This window comes from Schistocerca nitens, chromosome 2 (assembly GCF_023898315.1).
Source record: "Schistocerca nitens isolate TAMUIC-IGC-003100 chromosome 2, iqSchNite1.1, whole genome shotgun sequence".
Taxonomy (NCBI): domain Eukaryota; kingdom Metazoa; phylum Arthropoda; class Insecta; order Orthoptera; family Acrididae; genus Schistocerca; species Schistocerca nitens.
In genome coordinates, this window is record NC_064615.1 from 104,489,458 (window position 1) to 104,516,779 (window position 27,322).

The 27,322-nt window shown below is 44.8% G+C and overlaps 1 protein-coding gene across 1 annotated transcript in view; it reads right to left on the reverse strand.

Annotated features, from left to right (window-relative positions):
- The window catches only part of LOC126234859 (sodium/hydrogen exchanger 9B2-like), a 178,182-nt gene that overhangs the window by 18,110 nt on the left and 132,750 nt on the right, over nucleotides 1-27,322 (reverse strand). The window contains exons 9-10 of the mRNA XM_049943600.1: nucleotides 16,029-16,172; nucleotides 6,868-6,969 (exon numbers count right to left, since the gene is read on the reverse strand). Coding sequence (XP_049799557.1) covers nucleotides 6,868-6,969; nucleotides 16,029-16,172 — 246 coding nt within the window. The remainder of the gene's footprint in view (nucleotides 1-6,867; nucleotides 6,970-16,028; nucleotides 16,173-27,322) is intronic.

Consider the following 27,322-nt stretch of genomic DNA (forward strand, 5'->3'; position numbering starts at 1 on the left):
AAAAAAAGCCAAAAAACACTTATCACCTACTGACTCATGTGTATATTCTAATGGGTGCGGGAGTTCCGACTCCTGGGGAGGTGGGTGGGTGTTATGCTTGGATAATCTATTCTATTTGCAGTTTACCATTTTCGCTTTTGCTGTTATGTTTCAGTTTAGTTTCTTTTATTGATTGCTTAATAAAGTAGGATCAGTTTATTCTATCTCGTGAGATTTTTTTTTAAAAGCCAAAAAACACTTATCAGCTACTGTGCCTTGGACGCTAATAGTATCACATTCGTTACTTGAGCTATATAGCTATACGCAACATTTTTATCTTGCCCCCTATATTTCATATATTCCCCACAAACCTCCCTACAAAACGAGTACCAGTCTACTACGGTATGTTTACTGACACGACACTCATGCACACACAGCCATACAGGATATCTTAAACACCAACAATATGTTATTTTCATTATGTCTCTGAGGGCGAGCTTAGATTTCTCGAACCACGTCCCTCGTCTAATGGACCGCCACAACCGATCTTTGCTGCAGCGCCATACGAACAAGTCGTGAGTACGGCGACTCGATACACTCGTAAGGCGCATATGTTCGCCGCACTCACGACATTGAACGTATTCCGCTATGAGACCACACATTTGCAGGAAGCAAATTGTGGTCAACATGTCTTGGCCCATAACTTCCCTTAAATCGTCCAGAGTCATAGCGGTAGACAAATCCATTCCTATAAACGAAAATAAGACACTACAAATTGTTCTATAATAAAAAATTAATAATCCACATTACCTCAATATCATTACGAAAAATATTAAGTACCGGCCGAATAAAAAACAAACAATTAAGTTAATTAAATCACACGTTTAATGATGTACCGAATATCAAGCGATCGCTTTTACATTAACATTCAATTATTTTAATGATAGTGCTTATTAGAACACAGAACTGCTTTATTATCTATGCCTCGAAGTGAAGACATTACGATCTATGACTAAGGAATGACGTCATTGTTCAAAGCCGACGGGTTGTATCCCCTGCTGCACTAGACCCGTGCACCAAGTTCTTCCACTTTCATCCTGTGGCCGTGTTCCAAGCTTTTACCTATTAAATTGCACACTGAATTCATATTGCGCTGGTTTCACACTCGCCGTATGTCTCAGATATTCACAAGGAAGTAAAACTCACTAAAATCTTGCAAAATACACTCCGAAATAGAAACTTGCTAATATCACACGGTATCAACAAAAGCAGTCAGCATCAGCAAGCAAGGAAAATAAAGTAACGGGACAAATTTCGCGCGCTTTGTCCTCTAATCACTTACGAAACTCTCGCTAGATGGCAGTACTGTTATGTTACTGTAGTCCAGTGCACTCTGGCGGGATATTTGCAAACTTACTCTAAATGTGGATAAAATAGCCAATGGCAGAAACAAAACTACTATGTAAAACATTATCAAAACAATAATACTAAACCTCGATTAATGACGCATCGAGGCGTAGTAGAGATGTGCAGGGACAGAGATTGGATAGCGAAGTTTCGGCCACTCTACATTCCTTTATTACATAGATATGGAACGTGAAAAACGTGTGGTGGTTGGTATGACACCCTTAAGGCTGCAAGCTCTGAGCCTTCAGATCGCCCATAACGAGCAGTGCTATGTAGAAGCCACGCCCCCAAACCGCTACTACATGCAGCTTACGGACTTTCCAAGGCGCAGCCTAAACACTACTAACCGTTCGGAAAACATCCATCGATACAAATAGTTCCAAAAACGTTGACCGTCGTTATTTTAATCGGAATGGGAAATATGCGAAATTCGTCCTGATAATTTAAATTATGTAATACGTTCTTGCGAAATTTACTTTAACATATATTTTGGGGCGGCTCCGCCTCAGAGCCTTTAATTACGAGCCGCGCCTGGTCTTGCGCTTCATCACATAATTTGTTAGGTTGGCAACACTAACGTAAGCAAATCAGATAAGCGAGAGAAATAAAGTGAACAAACAGTTACGACCAAAATGAGATTGTCACTCTGCTGCGGAGTGTGCGCTGATATGAAACTTCCTGGAAGATTAAAACTGTGTGCCGGACCTAGACTCGAACTTGGGACCTTTGCCATTCGCGGGCAAGTGCTCTACCATCTGAGCTCCTTTTTTTTTTTTTTTTTTTTTGATCGTTGTGTTTGGTCATTGCGGACGTCACATGACATCCGGTCAAGTTCGTTTGTTGATCCTCCCACTCATTTTTTTTATTACAGAGGCCAACCAGCTCTCTGACCGAACACGCTGAGCTAACGTGGCAGCGCCATCTGAGCTACCCAAGCACCACTCATGCCCCCTCCTCACAGCTTTATTTCTGCCAGTACCTCGGCTCCTACATTCCGAACTTTACAGAAGCTCTCCTGCGAACCTTGCTTCTGTTAAGTTTGGAAGTTAGGAGACGAGATACTGGCAGAAGTAAAGCTGTGAGGACGGGGCATGAGTCGTGCTTGGGTTGCTCAGATACGACCAAAAATCACAGTCCTCGTTAGGAAATGGGCTGCTAGCGCTAGACTGGTAATAGTGTTCCACAATAATTAGTATTCAAAATATAGAAACTACAGAACAAAAAGATCGTAATGTTAAAATGTGTCCGTGTTTCATAAATGTTGTGGCAGAGCGATCTCTAACCTGCGACCGAGTGAGAGAAAACACAGACTTCAGCCACAAAAATGAATAACTGTAAGCAGCAACTCATTTATGTAAAAATTACCACGGGAACCGTTTTCTAATTTACAAATATCATTTATAAAACAAAACTGTATCATTCCAAATTAAATCTACTGAAGATGCCCTAATGTAAAAGACGAAACGCGTCTGGAGGAAATAAAATACGCTGCAGCAAGATAGAGAGACCTTTAAATCTATAAAACGAGTATTTTAATCACATACTAATTTTTCGAATTCTGATTGCAATAAATCTTAGTTTTCATATTTCGCTGGTTTATCTTGGCTTTCTCTAGATTTGTACACAGTTCTGCATTTGCTGTCCTCAACGTTAACACCGTTTCACCATGTTGCTCCTTCATCTAGAAAACCCAGTTCTCAGGCTATTGAGTGTGCTCCAAGAAGCGTATAGTGGATGACATTTGTCTTGTGTGGCCAATTCTGGGTTGTCTGGGAATGTTCCTTTTCAAAACTGAATACATCTAGCTTTCGGGGAGCCAACTGGCTTTCGGGGAGTCCAAATAAGACACGAACGAATAATAAAGTGTCAGACTAACGGAAGACCAATCTGACGTGCCGCAGAAGCGTAGAAATAAAGACTGTGAGAATTGAGTTTGACAGATAAAGGGACAAGAGAAGCAATTACGGTATTGCGCTTAGTAATGAAAAGAAAAAGAAAAATTAGGACTATTCGAGGCGTTTGTGGACCTAATGGGACCCATCAAAAATATTGGGCAGAATAATAATTTTAAAGTTTCCTGAAAAAAAAATACAGTGCCACACGTGTTATTTACAATATCCAATAAAACATATGAGCATAACAACAGTGAAAAAAAGACCTTTTTAAGGATGATCATCTTGGCGCCACTGTTTCCTGATTTCCGCGGGGAATGTAAGGCGAAGGAAGTGGAAAAAAAAAAGTTTGTACTATGGACACAGATGCAAGGGGAACGGAAACAAATACTATTACCCTCGTGCCCAAAAGAAGGACTTGAAAATAATGTTGAATGGAGAGGACACACTGGTTAACACAAAACATTGTTGAAGACACACAAATATAAAAGATGACAGTGATAAATATTATAGTAAGGAGAAAAGGAACTTGGTAACTCTTAAAACTGGTAAAGGAATAGTAAAAGATATGAATGAAATCTGCTATCCAGGAAACGACATTATGTTAAATGGCCGAAGCATGAAATACGAGGGTTATTCGGAAAGTAAGGAGCGATCGGTCGCGAACTGGAAACCACAGTGAAAATCCGATGAAGTTTTGCACAGGTGTCGATCGCGTTACGTCGTTGTTATTAGTTCTGGGCACACAGGGAGCACGTAAATATACCTAGAACAATAGTGTCTCCCGCCAAGTACGAAGCCTGGTGAGAAATTTCGACTGAATCTATGCAGCCAACATTATATAACTGTAGAGCGTTTTCTTCTTCGAGACAATGCTCAGCCGCATTCTGCAGGGGCAATGAAGATGCTCTTGCATCGTTTTCAATTGGAAATGTTTGATTACCCACAATACAGCACGCAATTGTCTCCCTCTGAGTTTCATCTGTGCTCACATGAACCATTGGCAATGAAGACAATATTTTGGGTCGTACAACGAGCTGTAGGCCAGCGTAGAAAATTGGCGGAAAGCACTGGCGGCTGCCTTCTGTAACGATGGTATTGGAAAGCTGGTACAACGCTACGACAAACGTCTAAGTCGGATCGGCGACTATGGAGATAAGTAGCTGGAAGTTGTAGCTAACTGTTGCAAATAAAACAGTTTTGATTTTCACTGTGGTTTCCATTTCGCGACCTATCGTTCCTTACTTTCCGAACAACCCTCGTACATCACAGGTACAGGCTGTTTCAAAAATGACCGGTATATTTGAAACGGCAATAAAAACTAAACTAGCAGCGATAGAAATACACCGTTTGTTGCATTATGCTTGGGACAACAGTACATTTTCAGGCGGACAAACTTTCGAAATTACAGTAGTTACAATTTTCAACAACAGATGGCGCTGCAAGTGATGTGAAAGATATAGAAGACAACGCAGTCTGTGGGTGCGTCATTCTGTACGTCGTCTTTCTGCTGTAAGCGTGTGCTGTTCACAACATGCAAGTGTGCTGTAGACAATATGGTTTATTCCTTAGAACAGAGGATTTTTCTGGTGTTGGAATTCCACCGCCTAGAACACAGTGTTGTTGCAACAAGACGAAGTTTTCAACGGAGGTTTAATGTAACCAAAGGACCGAAAAGCGATACAATAAAGGATCTGTTTGAAAAATTTCAACGGACTGGGAACGTGACGGATGAACGTGCTGGAAAGGTAGGGCGACCGCGTACGGCAACCACAGAGGGCAACGCGCAGCTAGTGCAGCAGGTGATCCAACAGCGGCCTCGGGTTTCCGTTCGCCGTGTTGCAGCTGCGGTCCAAATGACACCCACGTCCACGTATCGTCTCATGCGCCAGAGTTTACACCTCTATCCATACAAAATTCAAACGCGGCAACCCCTCAGCGCCGCTACCATTGCTGCACGAGAGACATTCGCTAACGATATAGTGCACAGGATTGATGACGGCGATATGCATGTGGGCAGCATTTGGTTTACTGACGAAGCTTATTTTTACCTGGACGGCTTCGTCAATAAACAGAACTGGCGCATATGGGGAACCGAAAAGCCCCATGTTGCAGTCCCATCGTCCCTGCATCCTCAAAAAGTACTGGTCTGGGCCGCCATGTCTTCCAAAGGAATCATTGGCCCATTTTTCAGATCCGAAACGATTACTGCATCACGCTATCTGGACATTCTTTGTGAATTTGTGGCGGTACAAACCGCCTTAGACGACACTGCGAACACCTCGTGGTTTATGCAAGATGGTGCCCGGCCACATTGCACGGCCGACGTCTTTAATTTCCTGAATGAATATTTCGATGATCTGTGATTGCTTTGGGCTATCCGAAACATACAGGAGGCGGCGTGGATTGGCCTCCCTATTCGCCAGACATGAACCCCTGTGACTTCTTTCTGTGGGGACACTTGAAAGACCAGGTGTACCGCCAGAATCCAGAAACAATTGAACAGCTGAAGTAGTACATCTCATCTGCATGTGAAGCCATTCCGCCAGACACGTTGTCAAAGGTTTCGGGTAATTTCATTCAGAGACTACGCCATATTATTGCTACGCATGGTGGATATGTGGAAAATATCGTACTATAGAGTTTCCCAGACCGCAGCGCCATCTGTTGTTGAAAATTGTAACTACTGTAATTTCGAAAGTTGGTCTGCCTGAAAATGTACTGTTGTCCCAAGCATATTGCAACAAACGGTGTATTTCTATCGCTGCTCGTTTAGTTTTTATTGCCGTTTCAAATATACCGGTCATTTTTGAAACACCCTGTGTATTGGAAACGGTGAAGAAAATTTCGTCAGCAAAAGTGTTCCAGTGGTACCAAATGGTGACGTGGAATTTTGAATGCTTCTGAAAGTGTTACAGTACAAGAGAAGAAGAAATTGAAACATCTGGAATGTGATAATTGATTAAGATGTTAAAAAATCTAGGAGTGGATGAAGTACGACAAAAAGAGGCACTAGAAGGAGCTGATGAGGGAAGAATTCTTTTGGAAACCATTATGAGAAGATGAGTCAGGTTTGTGGCGTAGGCTCTCAGGAATAGGCTATGCAAGAAATAATAGAAGGGAGATACTCCACGAGTGAACACAAGATAATAATGTAAAACATTCGAGGATGTTGGGTATAGTAGATACGCAAGGATGAAGAGGTTAGCACAAGTTATGAATATACGAAGGACAGCATCAAAGCCGTTGAGTATGATGACTAAAACAAACAAACAAAAATCCGCTACAGTCAAAAGTAAGCAGCCTAGAAGTTATGTGTATTCCTATGTGGAATCTAAAATAGGCATAGGTTTGGTATTTCATCGAAACGACATATTAGGAAGCCAAATAGTGTAAATATACATGACCCATAGGCAGTATGACCACACAGCAGCTTAAGCTAAAATGTGACTGGCAGGAGCCTTTTATTCTAAGCATCATGCTGTACATCATATTTCTATTCTTAGAGCTATTTACACGGCATAAATCAATATCCTTAGCTTTGCTCTCGATGAATATTAGCAGTTGTATATGCAGCAGTAGTACATACCTGCACTGTGGCTTTAGCCATGCAGGCCAGAGCGACAAAAATCTTTTCTTTGTTATTGAGCTTGCTACCGAATCCCACGAGAATCGTCACCAAAATACGTAACTGAAACAGAATAAAAGTAAATCTCTATAAATGTGGTAAACTTAAACACATATCATACTGTGAGTACATCAATATCATATATATTATTAATTATATTATTGTTTCTCGCGCATACCACTTTTAAATTGTTGTACGATCAAATTTTTCCACAGGTTGCACTAAATTTCAATAATGTTCAAATGTGTGTGTATTGCTAGGGGAACAAACTGCTGAGGCCATCGGTCGCTAGACTTACACACTACATAAACTAACTTATGCTAATAATACCACACACACCCATGCCCGCGGGAGGACTCGAACCTCCGGCGGGAGGGGCCGCGCAATCCGTGACATGGCACCTCTAACCGTGCGGCCACTTCGCACGGCACAAAATTTTAAATACTGAGTGCAGTAGCTAAGGAATCATCAGAAAATGTACACAAATCTGTGGAACCACTGAGAGAAGCGTTGTTATAATTAACTTAAGAAGAGGAATACGACACTACAAGCGGCTAAAACCACACGAGAATAATAGTAAAATAGGAATAAATAGGAAGATCTGTCCTACCAGCCATGAACGTCGCTTGGTTGTAAAACTCTGTATTTGTGAACAGTCTATGTCTGAAGGTTAACGAAACACAAGTCACTGAAGAAACAATACCTTGTAACAGACAGTTATGACTGTCAGATTCGCAAGAGTCGTAATTGAGGTATTATTCGACAAAAAAAAAGGAACTAAACATTTGCTCGAAACAATATACAAGGTGTCCCATTTATCTTAAGCACCTCAAAAAACTTTTTATCCAAAACCAAAATAAAAAAAATACACTCCTGGAAATGGAAAAAAGAACACATTGACACCGGTGTGTCAGACCCACCATACTTGCTCCGGACACTGCGAGAGGGCTGTACAAGCAATGATCACACGCACGGCACAGCGGACACACCAGGAACCGCGGTGTTGGCCGTCGAATGGCGCTAGCTGCGCAGCATTTGTGCACCGCCGCCGTCAGTGTCAGCCAGTTTGCCGTGGCATACGGAGCTCCATCGCAGTCTTTAACACTGGTAGCATGCCGCGACAGCGTGGACGTGAACCGTATGTGCAGTTGACGGACTTTGAGCGAGGGCGTATAGTGGGCATGCGGGAGGCCGGGTGGACGTACCGCCGAATTGCTCAACACGTGGGGCGTGAGGTCTCCACAGTACATCGATGTTGTCGCCAGTGGTCGGCGGAAGGTGCACGTGCCCGTCGACCTGGGACCGGACCGCAGCGACGCACGGATGCACGCCAAGACCGTAGGATCCTACGCAGTGCCGTAGGGGACCGCACCGCCACTTCCCAGCAAATTAGGGACACTGTTGCTCCTGGGGTATCGGCGAGGACCATTCGCAACCGTCTCCATGAAGCTGGGCTACGGTCCCGCACACCGTTAGGCCGTCTTCCGCTCACGCCCCAACATCGTGCAGCCCGCCTCCAGTGGTGTCGCGACAGGCGTGAATGGAGGGACGAATGGAGACGTGTCGTCTTCAGCGATGAGAGTCGCTTCTGCCTTGGTGCCAATGATGGTCGTATGCGTGTTTGGCGCCGTGCAGGTGAGCGCCACAATCAGGACTGCATACGACCGAGGCACACAGGGCCAACACCCGGCATCATGGTGTGGGGAGCGATCTCCTACACTGGACGTACACCACTGGTGATCGTCGAGGGGACACTGAATAGTGCACGGTACATCCAAACCGTCATCTAACCCATCGTTCTACCATTCCTAGACCGGCAAGGGAACTTGCTGTTCCAACAGGACAATGCACGTCCGCATGCATCCCGTGCCACCCAACGTGCTCTAGAAGGTGTAAGTCAACTACCCTGGCCAGCAAGATCTCCGGATCTGTCTCCCATTGAGCATGTTTGGGACTGGATGAAGCGTCGTCTCACGCGGTCTGCACGTCCAGCACGAACGCTGGTCCAACTGAGGCGCCAGGTGGAAATGGCATGGCAAGCCGTTCCACAGGACTACATCCAGCATCTCTACGATCGTCTCCATGGGAGAATAGCAGCCTGCATTGCTGCGAAAGGTGGATATACACTGTACTAGTGCCGACATTGTGCATGCTCTGTTGCCTGTGTCTATGTGCCTGTGGTTCTGTCAGTGTGATCATGTGATGTATCTGACCCCAGGAATGTGTCAATAAAGTTTCCCCTTCCTGGGACAATGAATTCACGGTGTTCTTATTTCAATTTCCAGGAGTGTATGAAGCAAATGTTGTTTAGGTACCAAAGGGGTGGGACAAAAAGCAACCATGATTTTTCTTGTAACTTTCTTCGTTACGAAGACAGGAACAGCCGTACCCGTTTGTTAAGTAGCGCCCTATATTTTTTATTCAGTAATCGATTTCCTCTCTTCAAGACCCGTTCAAAAACGTGACACGGTGTACCATTCAGTAATCATCACTCTTTTAAAAACTTAAAGCAGACTTCCAGTTCTAAGTGGGCTGCTTCTGTGTTGGCAACGCTGTGTAGCGCTTTGCGTTGGATCACTGACTGCGCTTTCTTTGTAAGAGACTCTGTGGCTGGTTGGACTCGTTGTTGGAAGTTAATCACCAGTATTGTTGGGCAGTTGAAAGTTAGTCGCGAGCAGTGATGGAAGTACTGTTGGGCAGTTGGAGGTGAACAGCCTGTAGTAATGGATGTTAAATGTGAGAAGTTAGCATTGATGGAGGGTAGAGGTCTGAAGTGTTAGCGTTGGCTATCGATCTGGAAATATCCGACTTGGAGATTGGCAATTATTCATGATTATATATCTTTGTAGTGGATGTCACATTATTAAGGTAAAAAATACAGTATTTGGTTTGCAACACAATCTTTCCTTTGCTAACCACATGCCTATTAGTAGTTAGTGGCTTTAGTAGTTAGTATCTTTTATTTATCTGGCAGTACTGACGCTCGCTGTATTGCAGTAGTTCGCGCAATGAAGATTTTTGTGAGGTAAGTGCTCAATGAAATGTATATGTTACTATTAGGATTTCTTTTTAGTCAGGGCCATTCTTTTGAATTAATTATTTGATGTCAGGTTGTAACTTTTTTGAGCAGTCAGATTGCGTTGCGCCAGAATATTGTGGATCAGTGTTGACATGCTAAGAAAAACTAAAGAGAAAGTAGGCTCAGTACATTTTCTTCGTTAGTGTACATCGTACTCTCACAAGCCTTCAACTGAAAACAATTTACCGAATGACCGGTTGAAGGAGGTTAAGGGCGCTCAACGCCGATGTTACAGCGTAAATGAAGGTGTGCATTTCCCTTGTATCCATTTGTTTACTGCCAACTCCGGCAACTTGGAGAGTTAAGTTTTCCCCTGTTCTGATACATAGAAGTCAGACTCAGTTTCATGTTACCTTTTTAATCACGTCATGTGTACGTAAATGCAATGAGAATATACAACACAATGATACGACCAGCAGTCATGTACGGTTCAGAAACATGGAGCATGCCAAAACGCAAAAAGGGAAAACGATTAATTTTTGAAATAAGAGCAATGTTGAGGAAGATATGGGGACCGTTCGTAAATAAAGGAGAATGGAAAAGAGGAAGAGTGAAGAAATCTACCTGTTGATGCAACAACCAACAATACTGCAGAAGCTGAAGAGCAAAAGAAAACAATGGACAGATCATGCAGCCCATATGACAGAAGAAAGACAGGGAAAGAAAGCACTTGAGAGAAAACCAAACACCAGATGCACCATTAGACGACCAAGGCAGCGTTGGATGGATGACCTTGCGAAGGACATGGCAGTCCTGGGGACTGGAGATGCCTGGGGGAACCGTGTACAAAACAGAAAGGTTTTTGGCCTCAGGACAATTAAAAACCGATGTGATTGATGCTTTTTATGCGGTTTTTGGCCTCAGGACAATTAAAAACCGTAATGAGTTATGCTTTGTTGCGGTTTTGGCCTCATGACAATGAAAAACCGGTTTTTCCCATCCGATGTGATATGACCTTGCCGTGGTAGAAGAGCTTACGTAACTAAGAGTATCGCAGCTGTACATCCATGCACACTGAGTAGTACAGTTTGTTCAACGTCAAACGTACACCTTAGGCATTGTTGTATGAGTCATTTGTCATTTGCAGTCAATCACTATTAAATTATGATGCTTACAGCTCCATGTATTGCTAAATTTTGTAACTATATTTTTCTTTTGCCATACGTCTTCCCCCTTCTCGGATAATATTCCTTTGCAATTTGACGTCATTATGACCAGTGGTGTTATTTCTACAGCGTTTTGAGAGTTTAACTACAATCACTCTGTATATTGCACAGGTCTTGAAAAAGGGTGTGAATTAAAAAAAAAATCAGAAACATAGGGCTCTGTTTGAAAAAGTGGTATTGTCGTTCATATCTTCGTAACGAAGAAAATGAGAGAAAAAGCGGTCATAAAGTTAATTCCTCCCTGATGGCTAAGGATCATCTGCTTGATACATTTTTTATTTTGTCACTGGCCAAAAAGGTGTGGTCGAGATAAATCGGACAACCTATATGTCTACAAATGCTGTACCTGCAGAGACGTATTTCACAAAATAGAAATTGGTGTGTTGTTGTACGTTCTTCCCTTATTCGAAACCGAGTGCAAATGTGGAGTTTCACGGAAGTTCGTTTTCTTCTGGGTGAGCACCAGTCTCCGTAAATTTTAACCGCTCGGGATAGCAGCGCGGTCTCAGGCGCTGTGCCACGGTTCGGGCGGCTCCCTCCGCCAGAGGTTCGAGTCCTCCCTCCGGCATGGGTGTGTGTGTTGTCTTTAGCGTAAATTGGTTTAAATTAGATTAATTTTAATTTTAATAATCAACAGCCTCAGTTGTACCGTTTACGTAGAATTCACCTAGGTTTCAGTCGGGACAACCCAACCTTCTTCAAAATAACAGTAACTACCGTTTGTCCATAGTGGACATCGTCAAGCTAAAACGACAAATCCATAAATTATCGTCAGACCATAAAACGTATCTGTAACTGCCTCGGCCCCACTTCGCGACCGCGATGCGGCAGCCACGAGTGCTGTACTGGACGATGTCCACTATCGACAAACGGTAGTTACTGTTATTCTGAAGAAGGTTGCGTTATCCCGACTGAAACCTAGGTAAATTCTAGGTAAACGGTGCAACTGATGCTGTTGATTATTAAAATTAAAATTAATATTTATACAGTTGCTGACAGGGCCGCGAAATGTCGAAGATATTTAAATTAGATTAAGTTCAAATGTTCAAATGGCTCTGAGCACTATGGGACTTAACATCTGAGGTCATCAGTCCCCTAGACTTAGAACTACTTAAACCTAACTAACCTAAGGACATCACACACATCAACGCCCGAGGCAGCATTCGAACCTGCGTCTTCAGCAACCGCGTGGTTCCGGACTGAAGCGCCTAGAACCACTCGGCCACAACGGCCGGCTTAGATTCTGTGTAAGGCTACGGACTGACGACCTCAGCAGTTTGGTCTCATAGGAACCTACCACCACCATCATAAATTTGGGGGGCGACATCATTTCACTGGGTTGTATTTATAGGGCTGTAGACAGTGTGATTATGGACGTTTGGGTCGGTCCAGGAGGCATGCACAGATAGCCTAACACGCTGGCACGGTAGCTCATCGTGTTCGGTCAGAGGGTTATCTGCCCTCTGTCATAAAAAAAACTGAGTTAATGTATCAAGGATGAACTTGAACAAGTATCATAAGACGTCCGCTCCGAACAAATACCACGATCAATTAAGAACAAAATGAGATTGAAAAACAGTAAGCCGATCGCTCGCCATACGCGGTAAATCCGGGTTCCAGTCCTGGTCCGACACCAATTTTCATATCTCAGCAACGGGTATAACACCTGTACCCACTGCAGCTGATGCAAAGTTATTCTCATTCAGCGAATTTATTTCGTTCTTTATTTACACGGACCAGTGGAATGATGTCACTCCTTAAATTTCAAGGAAGTGATTAAAGCACAGTTGAATGGAACGGCTTGTGGCAAAGATCTGGATAAAGTGATCACAGTGGCTTTTGATTTGGACTACTGCAGTAAGAATGCACCGAAAATTATGTAACATGTGCACATGATGCCTTTGTCAAGCGTTCAATCTGCTCTATTCCGCTGCGTTTTCATCACTTCATTGAAATTCCACGTTTGACTCCACTTTTCGCTCGAATAAAACTCTCGGATAAGTTGAAAAGGTAATTTTGTTAGTACATTGCTAAGATACCCATCCCAAGAAGTTTCGAGGCTTCATTAATAAAAAATAGAGAAAAGTTAATACGGTGGTTTTACTGCTTCAAGTGTTCTACACATGTAACACACTTCTAGAGGTTTTCAGGGGACTTAGTAGATCAGATTTTACCTGGGAACCCATGTCCAGAAACGTCATCCAACGACGCTAGAGAGCGTCAAAGCTATAGGTGTCGGTGCATGTAAATGTATGTATATATTGGGTGAGTCCCTGATGATGTTACAAACTTTCAAAAATGATGGAGATGGATCAGTGTATAATTTTTAGGTAAGGGTCTCTGGTTCTGAAACAAACGAGTAGAAAGTTACAAGCGGAAATCATTCTGATACCTCTGACTGTGAAACACATGTACAGGTACTCTTGTTGCTAAAAATGTAGGGTGTGGAAGTTTGAGAGGTCGAAGACGACGAAGATGGACCAAGACAAAGAAAAATGCCTAGATAACATGGGCTATAAAATGCATAGCTGAGGAGCTAAGAGCACATGTTTATCTTCGCTAGTGTGAACCACTTCTTCTCTACTGAACAAGTATTCATAGCTCTTAAGGTACGCATTTTGGAGCCTATGTTTACTAGACTTTTTTTCTTGTTTTGCTCCATACCACCACTACTGAAACTTCTCTAGCCTAAAATCTTAGCAACAACAGTTCCTGTACATGCATTCCACTGTCAAACATATCAGAACGATATACACTTATAACTTTCTACTCGTTCGTTTCCTATACAGGGACAAATTGGTACATTTATCCTAGTCCATCATCCTTGTTTTGAACATAATCACGAGCTCGCCTTGCATGTACATAATTTACAGGAGTCGGGGCCTATATCTATGATGCTGTGTAGCGCCGTTGGATGACATTTCCGGACCTGCGTTCCTATGTAAAACTTGATATGCTAAGTCCCCTCTTCAACCTCTAGAAGCGTGTAAAATGAATTTGAAACACCCCGTACATAGTCCCCCCTCACTTGAATACGACGTACGAAACGTTCATACAACTATGTGGAACTGTCAGAAAATTCCTTCTTTGGAGGCTCCATTCAACTCGCGTGTCACATTGGCTTCAATGATGAATATGTCAGCAACGCGTTGACCCTTCATAAGAATTTTTGCGCTTTGTAATTTTGTGGTAGGTTCCTGCTGATAACACCAAGTCTCATCACCCGTGAAGATCGCTTCCAAAAAAGACGCGTCTGGGTTTTGCACTTCAAACAAGTGGCAGCAGGCGTCCATGCGGCATTATTCGGGAGTCAAGATGTACTGGACAAACTTTGTACACACATTTCTCTTCCTCAAAACATTCTGGAGAATATTTTGAACACTTGATTTACATATGTTGTTCCATTTCTATTTATGACACTGCAACGTTGACACACTACAACCGCACGTCCGCTGCTTATCACTGCCTGCACAGAACTGACGGGTCGAATGCACATCAGTTGTTTACAGTTGTTAGTTCAAGCTGTACGCCCGCAGCTCGTGGTCGTGCGGTAGCGTTCTCGCTTCCCACGCCCGGGTTCCCGGGTTCGATTCCCGGCGGGGTCAGGGATTTTCTCTGCCTCGTGATGGCTGGGTGTTGTGTTATGTCCTTAGGTTAGTTAGGTTTAAGTATTTCTAAGTTCTAGGGGACTGATGACCATCGATGTTAAGTCCCATAGTGCTCAGAGCCATTTGAACCATTTTTGAAGTTCAAGCTGCAACCACAGTTAGTGCGCTGACGTCGCTTACGCTTCAGGAGTAAAACGAGGCACTGATCTTTTCAAACGGGAGACGTGCAGGGTGACCCAAAAGTCCGTTTATATTTGAAAACTCGGCACTTCACGGAATAATGTAGGTAGAGAGATAAAAGTTGACATACATGCTTGAAATGACATTGGTTTTTAGTGAAACGAAAAAAGTGCAGTATATCATCAGTATATGGCGCTTCATATGACGCAAAAGCATAACAATTGATTTTTAGCAAAGGCGACGTTCTTTGTAACAGATGTTCAACATATATACCATCATCCATTAAAGATACCCGTGGTCGACGGACAACGTTGTGGACACCACTGTACATCATACTGCGGTCGGACGTTGTTTTTTAGCATCTAACAATCGCGGTAAACTTGTGATATCAGACAACCTCACAACCAATAATCGTACGGACTGAGGTCTTGGGACCTGGGAAATCAAGCATGATGGCCTGTCGGCTCAGAACGAGATCCTCACCAAAAGACATGCACAAGAGATCTTTCACACATGTAGCAATATGGTATGGAGCGCCATCCCCCATCATACTTTCCAGCAGGTGTTTATCAGCCAGAGCCGGCCGCGGTGGCCGTGCGGTTCTGGCGCTGCAGTCCGGAACCGCGGGAGTGCTACGGTCGCAGGTTCGAATCCTGCCTCGGGCATGGGTGTGTGTGTTGTCCTTAGGTTAGTTAGGTTTAAGTAGTTCTAAGTTCTAGGGGACTTATGACCCAAGATGTTGAGTCCCATAGTGCTCAGAGCCTTTTTTTTTTTTTTTTTTTTTTATCAGCCAGGCTAGGGATGATTCGACTCCCTCTCTCACTACATCTCGTTTTATACATGATTATCATTTGGCGTCATTGGCGTGTTACTGTCAAGGCCCACTGTTGACCAGTTTTTACACTGGTTTTTGACTTCAATGTAACGCCACGTCATTTCAGGCATGTGTGTCAATTATTATCTCTCTGCCTACATTATTCCGTGAATTAGAGCATTGGGTCACCCTGTACATCCATGTGCAACATAATGTAGACAAGCTGTTAACATTTACCCTGCTGTTTCGGCAGATAGTAGATTATTCACACTTACCACGAAAGCAGTTATGAGGCAAGCAATGCACAGTGACACAACGTCTCCCTCCAGTTCACTGAACTTTATCTGTGTGCCTGTTATGCCGAATAGGATCGGTTCAAAAATCATCCAAAATATCTCAAACGCTGTGGCAACAGGGTTCTGAAACATAAAAACAATGTACTTAATTATTGGTTGTAAAACACTCATTTGATTCAAAACTCAGTGATGTACAAGAACACTACTTATACACTGAAGCACCAAAGAAACTAGTATAGGCATGCGCATTCATATACAGAGATATGTAAACAGGCAGAATACGGCAATGCGATCGGCAACGCCTATATAAGACAACAAGTATCTAGCGCAGCTGTTAGATCGGTTACCGCTGCAGGTTATCAAGATTTAAGCGAGTTTGAACGTGGTGTTACAGCAACGTGCTGTTCAGCAGAGATCTCCACCACCGCGTGCTCTACGGACAGCCCTATAGGATTCATGGTGTCAGTTCCCTCCAACACTACTTCAGACATTAGTCGAGTCCATGCCACGTCCTGTTGTGGCACTTCTGCGTGCTCGAGGGGGCCCTGTACGACATTAGGTGGGTGTACCAGTTTCTTTAGTTCTATAGTGTAGATATTGTATTACGATTCCTGGGGGCACATCATATTAACTTTCTTTTCCGTTGAACATTCGTTGTCCAGCATTGCGCTCTGGCTCTCTAATAACATATCTGCGAAGATATTTCACATCATCGTATGTAGGTTAGCAATTTATCGCTAGCGATAGCTGCACAATATGGCCGTAAGTGGTACGCCATCACCCGCGTGAACGGGCTCCACTATAAACGGAAATACTGTACTGTGTCAGCGAATGGTCGAAAGATGCCGGTCTAGACGTGACGAAATGATAGTACACATTTCCCATCCTTCTTTTCGATTTAGACTGTGGAAAAATACGTATTTCTGTTGTCATCTATGTATTAACTTACAAATCACCGCACATTATCGACCGAGGTGGTACAGTGGCTAACACACTGGACTCTCATTCGGAAGGGCGGTGGTTCAAACCTGCGTCCGGCCATCGTGATTTAGGTTTTCCGTGATTTCCCTAAATCACTTCAGGCAAATGCCGGGATGATTCCTTTGAAAGGGCACTGCCGATTTCCTTCCCCATCCTTCGCTAATCCGGTGGGACCGCTGACCTCGCTGTTTGGTTCCCTTCCAAACCAACAAACTGCGCATGAACTATGAAAGTAGTTTAACGTAACAGCGGATAGTATACGTTACTAAATCTACGTTCCAGGTATGCTTAACAGCTTAACTGCTTTTCCATTGTATGTGATTGATGGTTGTGTTACTTTTTTCTATATTATTATTGACAATCAGTTTTATTTTGTTTCTATGTCATTGCGATATCCACGAGCTATTGTAGCAATAATTTTATTTTGTAGTTTCGTTATCACTCGACAGTCTAGAAACACAAGAAAAATTAACAGAAATATGACTGTGACTGACCATTTCCATAAAAGTGTGCCGGCCGGGGTGGCCGAGCGGCTCTAAGCGCTACAGTCTGGAACCGCGCGACCGCTACGGTCGCAGGTACGAATCCTGCCTCGGGAATGGGTGTGTGTGATGTCCTTAGGTTAGTTAGGTTTAAGTAGTTCTAAGTTCTACGGGACTGATGACCTCAGAAGTTAAGTCCCATGGTGCTCAGAGCCATTTAAACCATTTTGAACCGTAAAAGTGTGTTTGTGAATCATGATTTTACTTAATGGGGACAAAAATGCAGAAAAAGATCACCGAGAGGATAAGAAGAAAAAACGGTCGTATGGACGGTTGGCCGGAAATCCATGGTATCTATGCTGCATGGTATTTATTAGCTCACCATGCCAGTACAGTACAATGCAGCGCACGACATGCTATGATAAGAACATCGTTAGACAAGATGTTCGAAGACGACCTCTCTAATAGGCTATTTCATAAGATCCATGTGTTGCCATCTGTATAAAAGTGATTAATTTATCGTGTTTTTCAACGATGGAAATGGAAAAGTTTACTACAAGCAAAGGAATTCTTCATTAGGATACAGTGAGAAAAAAAATTGCTGAAGAAGGTTTGACACAGATGATCCCCCACACTTGCTGGACGATGTCGACCGCCGAATGTCATTATCCGATCAGCTTTCCGGCTGGGGGCTGACACATGACGACTCGCTTTTCCCTCGTCTGTCTGTCGTTCCTGCTCCGTCTTGTTACTACAGACCATGGCGTCATTTGGTGGCTCGTAACTCTGGCATATCTACCATCCAGAACAACAAAGAAGGGTTCAAGTTAATCCAGACGTCCAGCAGTTCAAACCGGAGGAATTGACGGTAAAAGTGGTGGGCGACAGTGTGGTGATAGAGGCAAAACGTGAAGAGTGTCAAGGTGAGCACGGTTACATATCGCGCCACATGCAGTATCGCTAACTGCTGCCGAAGGACGTAGTGACTGAACAGGTGCAGACGCAACTGTCATTGGACGGTGTCCTCACAATCAAGTCACCAAAGAAGGCTCTCCCTCCAGTGGAGCAAGTATACAAGCTGTGCAGATGGGTGTTCCTGCAGTTACCACCCAGCAACAGCAGGGAGGAGAGAAGATGGAACAGTGAATAATCCATTGCTGGTGTACAAACTAAGTTTTGTTTTGATTAATTATTTTTTGTATTGTCATTGTTCTTCCGTCCAAGAACTTTAACACTTCTCTTTTCAACTTCCCATCAAGGAGGTGTTACGTATGTGAAAGACTGCGTTTAATGATTTTTTAATCAATTTCGTTTTCTGTAAGTGTAAAACAATGTTTCAAAGACATCTGTTCGAATATGTATTCTGTGTGCTGTTTGTAGTGATGCAAAATTCTCACATTGTAAGACTGATAGTTTTTTGTACTGCTGTTCAATAAACCCTTTCTGTGGAAAATAAGTAGGCACGAACAAGACTCAGCAGCGATTGGCACAGATATTCAGAAGTGCTGTCTGTTACCCAGAGTCGTTACAGGCAGTGTGAATGCGTTGTTGTTCCAGTGTATGCACGTTTGGGGTGGGCTTAGCACCCACATGTTCTTTCTGGTGTCCCACAGGTAGAAATATACTGTAAAAGGTTGAGATCCGACAGCTGGGCCATGCGGCTGAACCACCTCGTCCGATCCATCAGCAGGGATAGATGTTGTTCAAATGGTTCAAATGGCTCTGAGCACTATGGGACTTAACTTCTAAGGTCATCAGTCCCCTAGAACTTTGAAATACTTAAACCTAACTAACCTAAAGACATCACACACATCCATGCCCGAGGCAGGATTCGAACCTGCGACCTTAGCGGTCGCATCGTTCCAGACTGTAGCGCCTAGAACCGCTCGGCCACTCCGGCCGGCTAGATGTTGTCGAGAAGCCTGCAGAAGTCGGCTGTAGTGGGGTACTATCACGTAATAGCCACGTTACTCACACCATCAAAGCAGGGGAGGCAGGATCACTCACAGGAAGTGCAGATGTTCTTCGCCTGTGCGGCGTTGTGAAAGGATGACTGATCCTACAAGGCAGCCACCAGTAATCCCCGAGGATACATCCCCGTCCTATCTACCATCTATAACGCAGATTATCCGTAGCCCACAGTTGGCTGTTGTGATGGCTGACGATTCCGCCCTTACTAAAGGCAACTTCATCTATGAACAGGATGCATGACAGAAATTGCAGCACCGTGGTGGCCTGAACGACGAAATAAAAACAGTCGCTGTGGAGGCAATAAGATCCTCACGCGCTGTAAGCAATACGAATGGCGGGAATTGGGGGGAATGTTCCACACAGTCCACTGGCTGACCCCATGCTGGTGTGCCATCTGCCTAGCTCTGATACAGTGGACATATTCCACAGTGCTCAATACTTGTTCCTCCAAGGACTGTGTAAGCATCTGGCGCACCTGCATATCTTTGTTATTAGTCGACCACAGTATTGTTGGGCCTGGGAGTGACGGTGCTTCTGTCGGTTTATCGCTAGCTTTTATCGTGATATTTCACCATGATACTTTGAACCATTTGATAGCACATGCACCATTTTCCTGTAAACATTCACAGTGCGGTGTGTTTTCCTTAGTTACCATTGTACTTGTTTTTTTACAACATCACTACATGTTACCAGTAACTGCCACAAGAACCCAAGTGCAATAATATCGTGGTCGAGTTGCAACCAATCCCATAAACGAGCCTGTCTCAATCAAACGGCAAAAAACTGTTACAAACAATTTGTGGTGCGGATGCTGCCTGCAGGGATACTTCTCCCCGTACAAGCGTGCTGCTGCCTGCATATTTCCATCTGGCTGTCCACATGTAAGGACCATGTCAGCCAATTCCGTGTTGGTACACCGGGCTATCGCCTCTCAGCGATGCACTACACGATACACGTCCACACCAGTCAGCAACAACAGTGAAGTCGATCCCCCTTGTACGCATCTGTGAGCGCGCTGCTATCATGGGTAACAATACTGCCCTTTGAGTTCAGAGCTAAAACACTAGTACAGACAGCATATTCTTACTTTCCTGGTTTCTTTTCGTGTGTGTCTCCGCCAGATGCGCTACACAACGTTATATTCAGAGGAAGCCACATACCAGGCAGCACAAGCGTAGCGCCTCACACATAGATGGTGCTCACACATAGATGGTGCTCATACTAAGCACTATTTTGTGATTCCGCTCCAAGACTTTCGAATAGGCGATGCATCCGCCAATAGTTACGTCAGCCACCACAGAGAGCGCTAAAATCTGGAACTACATTGCAAAAAGAAAAAAAAAGAAAAAAAAATTCAGCACCTTCAAGGACTGTGGTCAGTGGCACCAGGGTGTAACATAAGCATACTAAATGGTTGCAGTGTTAGTGAATCATTTGGCTCGGAAATCGACGATCAGATGGCGGCTGTCAGTGCGCTACTTGTTTTGACCCAGCATGCAGCAAACGTACTGAGTTTTGAGAGGTGAACAGTGTTAGCCCCACCAACGAAATACCTACTCCTGTTGAACAGCTTCAGCCATTTGAACGGGATCGCATTGTGGGCCTGCCGGAAGCTGGATGCAGGTCTCGACCGATAGCTGGACATACTGGGTACAGTGTTTCGGTTCTGTGTAGCAGTTTTCAACAGCGATCTGTGGAACATTCACATACCCACAGATCTGGTTTTGGACGTCTGTGTAGTAGAGATGCCCTTCAACAGCGACACATTGTGCAAACAGCAGTTGCCGACCGAACATAATGCAGGGGCAAAATCCGTTCACATGTTGCACCTGCTGTGCTACTGCTGTGCTATCAAGGACCATTGGGAACCGTCTGCTACCAGAATGATTCAGATCACGTGAGCCCCTGGCGAGGCTACCACTGACACATTGACGCTGGTAAGCATGGATACTCTGGTGTCGTAGAAGAATTGACTGGAGAGTGGTATGTTGTTCTGTTGTCTTCTGTGACGAGAGTGGGTTCTGTCTGTATGTGAGTTGTGGACATACACGTGTATGGCGTAGAGCTTGTGAGCTGCCTATTCCAGAGTGCATTCGGCCACGCCAAACAAGTCCTATTCGAGGCGTCTCGGTGTGGGGGCCATCAATTACAACTCACGGTCACATTTGGTGTTTCTGCAACGTAAAATAAGCCGTGCTTGCTACACTTCGCAGGCAGTTATCTCCGTCCTACTGCCATTTCTTCGATAGGAAGATGATCTACTTTTTCAGCAGAGCAGTGCACTTCCACATACGTTTGCTGCGAGGCAACGTGACTGTTTGTGCACCGTTTACTGTGACATGTGTGTGTCATCTTGTCTGAATTTGTCACCTTATGATCCTACAATGATGAACTTCTTGTCATGGTTCAAATGGCTCTGAGCACTATGGGACTTAACATCTGAGGTCATCAGTCCCCTAGAACTTAGAACTACTTAAACCTAACTAATCTAAGGACATCACACACATCCATGCCCGAGGAGGATTCGAACCTGCGACCGTAGTGGTCGCGCGGCTCCGGACTGTAGCGCCAAGAACCGCTCGGCCACTCCGGCCGACAACTTCCCGTCATCTCACTTGTTAATAAAATGACATTGTCCTCAAGGCTGTTGCATTTATTTTCGGCTGTGTATTCGATGCATCCACTACATAGTTCACAAGATGACATTCATACGCCGAGCTCACGATTCAAGCAACCGCACGCCGACCATCGGCCATTTCCAGCAGTTCCCGGACAGTCGTCATTCATTTACCGTCCAGCAGTCGTCAGCCGTCAGCGTCATAGTTCCCTACAGTTGCCTGCAAGTTACCTGCACTGCTGACAGTTTAGTCAGCGGGCGATTTACGTTGAGTGTCAGAACCTTACTTCAGTGGTGGATCAAGTGCTTACCCATTGAGAAACTGAACTCGCACTCTCTTAATTTCAATTACTAACAAACAAACACCGTCCGAAAACGCCTTGAAGGCCCAAAAATACCGACCGGCCGCCGTGTCATCCTCAGCCCTTAGGCATCACCGGATGCGGATACGGAGGGGTGGGTGGTCAGCACACCGCTCCCCCAGCCGTTGTCAGTTTCCGTAACCGGTGCCGCTACTTCTCAATAATGTAGCTCCTCATTTGGCTTCACAAGGGCTGAGGGCATCCCGCTTACCAACAGCACTCGGTAGACCTGGACGCTGATGATGATATTTGGCTTGTTGGGCACTCACCTGCGCGGTCATCAGCACCCTTACAAAGTCCCAAATTTTACGCAGTGCAAGTTTTTCACAATACAATGTAGCCACTGTCACGAATGATGATGATGACGGGGAAATGATGAAGACAACACAAAACACCCAGTCCCCGGGCAGAGAAAATCTCCAACCCAGTCGGGAATCGAACCCGGGACACCGTGATCCAGAGGCAGGAACGCTAGCCACTAGACCACGAGCTGCGGACGACCTGGATGGTGACCCATCGAAGTGCTAGCCAAGCTTGACAGCGCTTAACTTCGGTGATCTGACGGGAACAGGTGTTACCACTGGGGTATGGCTGTCGGCCAGTTTCAGTTACATTAATTCGAAATCATCCACTGTGCTATGTTAGGCTAAGTTCGTCAGTGCCACGTCTTCCCACAAACCAAAGTTGAATATATTATGATACTGATGTACATTCCTTTTAATAAACGATTGTTATAGTACGCATGAGTTGCCGTTAGTGCTTCTGTTTTATTCATATTGCTCTGTGAAATGTGTGCATCTAGCGTGACAGCGGGTCCCTTCCATTTAGCTGTCTATACTCGTACATGTGTGGGGGTATTTACTGTCAAAGGTGTTTTATCTCCAACTTCGATGGATGTACGTCCCATGGGACGCATTTCCGGCCATATGTCCACATGACCTATTCTGCTCCTTCTCCGCTCAGGGATCGTTTCCTGTAGTTTGTCTCCATCTGGTGAAATTACCCTGTGTATTCAGTCAAAACACACAGTCAGGAAATGATAAGATGGAAGCGGAAAGAATCGAAACTTATTTGGTTGTATTACTTTTATAATTCTGTGATGAAAATAGTGAAGTTCTTTAAAAAATTGTTTCGTTCTCTGTGAGGATATGCCTTCTTCGGTTCGTCATATGATGAGTCCCGTAGCGAACGAACGCTCTTGCTGGTCCGTCATATGACGAGTTTCGGCGTTAAAAGATTAACTCCCTACCGTACCATTCAGTTCGACGAAATCCCTGCCTAAGTGATTAGAGGCGACGTTTCCGCAACAGGCCATAGTGATACGCGAGACAGTCTACATACAAGCCAACATGCGGACCCTTTGTATAGATACTCATTTATTTGTTTCACGTGATACTGTTTGGGCCGTGCTCCAGCTTTCGTGTGCGCTTAACTTTGCCTAGAGGGCGTCCACGGGCGGCTTCTTACAAGGGGAAGGCCTCAGACACGGCCAACCTATTCGGCTCAGATTTGGCAGGTCGCATGTGTACAACCTAAAATGAAGGAATCTAAGATATTTTGGGTCAACACCCCCGCGTTTTTGAGAAAATCACCCCTAAAGGTTATTAAGAGCGATCGACTCAAAGTTGGTGGGATCGATAGATAATTGTAAATAGAGTATTTTTTATCGCCAGGTATGGGGTCCTAAAACGTATACTTTTCCAGAAATTGAGGTAAGGAACTTTTACAACTGCCGCTTCTGTACCCACATGGTCAACGCTTTTCGCCGATAGCACCGATAGCGCAACGGCCAAGGTAACTGGCTGCGAATCTCGAAGAAACGTAGTGGATGTTATTCTTTTGGTTTGTATTTTTCCATATCTCAATTGATAGGGATAGGAGGGCTAATAAGGTAAGTAAATCAACAAGGAATGATAATAAGGTAGGCAAATAAATTTCTCAAACCTCTTGGGATAGTAAACAACTAAAATGTTACTCCAGGTCACTTTACAATGGCTCTTTCAGTCACTGTTACGTGTCCTCACTTTTCTCCGAACAACTACATGGATGGTACTTTTCATATAAACATTCGAAACAAATATACTCACGGCACCAAGAGCCTCTAATGAAGGCAATCTTTCGACAGCTACACTGTTCCTTCTCTATGATATGACGAAGAGGCAACTAGTACAACATAACTCTCCCCGCGTGCATTCTATCCCGTGCCTCGCTGTAAACAAGCGTCGTACGGTTGGCTATCTGTGATTCCTCGTGAGGAAGTCGCAGCACTTTTACTCGGAGTTGCTTTCATGTGACAAGGCTTAAAAGTTTAATACTTTACTAACTCACGGCGTTTGGGAAATTAATTTGCCTGCCCTATTATTATCTTTCCTTATTGATTTACTTACCTTATTAACCCTCCTATCCCTGTCAATTGAGATATGGAAAAATACAAACGAAAACAATAACATCCGCTAGGTTTCTTCGAGATTCGAACCCGGATTTACCGATTATCAGCCAGTTACCTTGGCCATTGCGCTATTTATTTATTTTTTAATCTCATTTTGTTCGCTTTTGTTCGTTGAATCTGCTCTGGGCGGATGTCGTAAGACTTCCGTTTAAGTTCGTTGTTGATAGATTAACTCAGTTTTTTTATTACAGAGGGCAGCGAACCCTCTGACCGAACACGCTGAGTTACCGTGCCAGCATGCTATCGGCGCTGTCGGCAACAGGCGTTAACCATGTGGGTACAGACGTGACAGTTGTAAAACTTTCTTACCTCGATTTCTGGAAAAGTATGCGTTTTCGGACCCCATACCTGATGACAAAAAATGCTCTATTTACAATTATCTATCGATCCCGCCAATTTTGAGTCGATCGCTCGTCATAACCTTTAGGGGTGATTTTCTCCAAAACGTGTGGGTGTTGAGCCAAAATATCTTAGATTCCTTCGTTTTAGGTTGTACACAAGGAGACCTGCCAAATCTGAGCCGAATCGGTTGGCCGTCTCTGAGGCCTTCCCCTTGTTAGAGGTCTCTGGTTATCTGACTCTCTCTCGCAGGCAGTCCGCTAAGGACCAGGTGGTGCCTAGCTGGAAAGCTCGTGGGGCGTGCGGAGAACCTGGCGGTCCCTTGTTGGCGGCTGTGCCGTCGGCGGAGGGCGCGTGGGCCGGGCTGCGCCGTAGCTTGTGGCACCGCGGGAAGGGGGGCCTTTTCCACCGAGGCCTAAGAAGTGACGATGCAAATATCCGTCTGCGCCATTTGCTACTCTACGTGCTGCCACGTCTCTCCTTTAACATCTGGTGACGAGCTTGAAGTTGTTTACATTTAGCAGTGCAGCAGCGCTGTTGTAACTGCAATTACGACACGTTGTACTAGCCAGTGTCTTGCAAGGTGCACCAACTTGGGTAATGCTAGTTAACTGGGCAGACCTCTGAGAGAAGCCGATACCCGCTGATTATCATCTTGCTACTTAAATCATTTGATTTGTTTGACAAGGTTCAGCCTCCCGTGGTAAAACTTCCTTTCTAATTACATGTTTATTATTTACTGCGTTGGTCTTTGATGAGACAAGTGGATGAGGGCATACAATAAGACATTCAGTACATTTTGCCGTTGTGGTCAGTGTAAAGCTTGGTGTGACTTAACGCTGCATCTTTCTTGCGGCGTCCGCCCCCAGTAGCTGCGTGGAAGCTGGCACAGTAGCTCAGCGTGTTTCCTACGCGGCGTGACGTCCAAGGTGTTATATAATGGCCGTCTTACGCCGCCGATACAGATCCAGCGATCGGTGCGACAAGGCTGCCCTCTTTCGGCGATATTGTACGCCCTCGTCTTGGAACCACTCCTCTGCGGCCTCCGACAACGCCTGACTGGAATATCCCTTGGTGGACACACTTTTTGCTGCACTGCCTATGCGGATGATTTGGTACTCCTTCTTCACAATAATGACGAAGTTCGTGCAGCACTGGCGTGGGTGGCGACCTACGGCGCGGCATCGGGGAGCCATCTCAATCTCCACAAATCACACGCCCTGTCTATAGGCAGAGGCCTACCCGACGAGAGTGTCGCACCGCTAAGAATCAGTGACACAATCCGCTGTCTTGGCATTGATTTCACATCTGACATGAAGCGTTCAACAGCCCTTAACTACAGGCATTTATTGAATCAGATGAGAGCAGGAATAAGTGACCACCGTCTGCGACATCTAGACCTCCTGCAACGGACACGAAATGCTAACGTCTATTTGGCGTCACGTATCCCCCATTTTGCACAGATACTCCCCGTACCACCTACCCTGGCTCACCGCATGTTGGCGGTTTTGGGATCCTTTGTTAATACGGGCATGTTATTTAAGATTCGTTACGAGTCCCTAACCCTCCCGAGGAGCAGAGGGGGTTTAGGCCTTTGTCATGTTCAGACCAGAGCGAAGGCCCTGTTCGTCAGCTGTCACCCGCAACTGTGGCGACGAAGTCCGACGTGCCTCACAAGTCTCTTACTGGAAGCCTTACGACCAATCTCACTCGCACCCCCTGTGATGATATCGGACATCCCAGCACCTTTCTTCTACATTAGCCAGTTCTTCCTTGAATTAAGCTACATCCGCACCGCACTACTACCCACACGCTTGATGATGACGAGGGCGGTATATGCTGCCATGCAAATGAACAGGATGCCGAATGTGATTGAAAGCAAACACCCCAACACCAAGTGGCGCGCGGTGTGGCAGGCAGTGAATGCCACCACCCTTGATACTAACGTGCAATCTGCATGGTACGCAACTGTTAATGGGAAACAGTTGTGCCAGTCCCGCCTACATCACATCCACCTAGCTGCTTCACCCTTGTGTGCCACATGCCAAGTGATTGACACGGATGAACGTCGT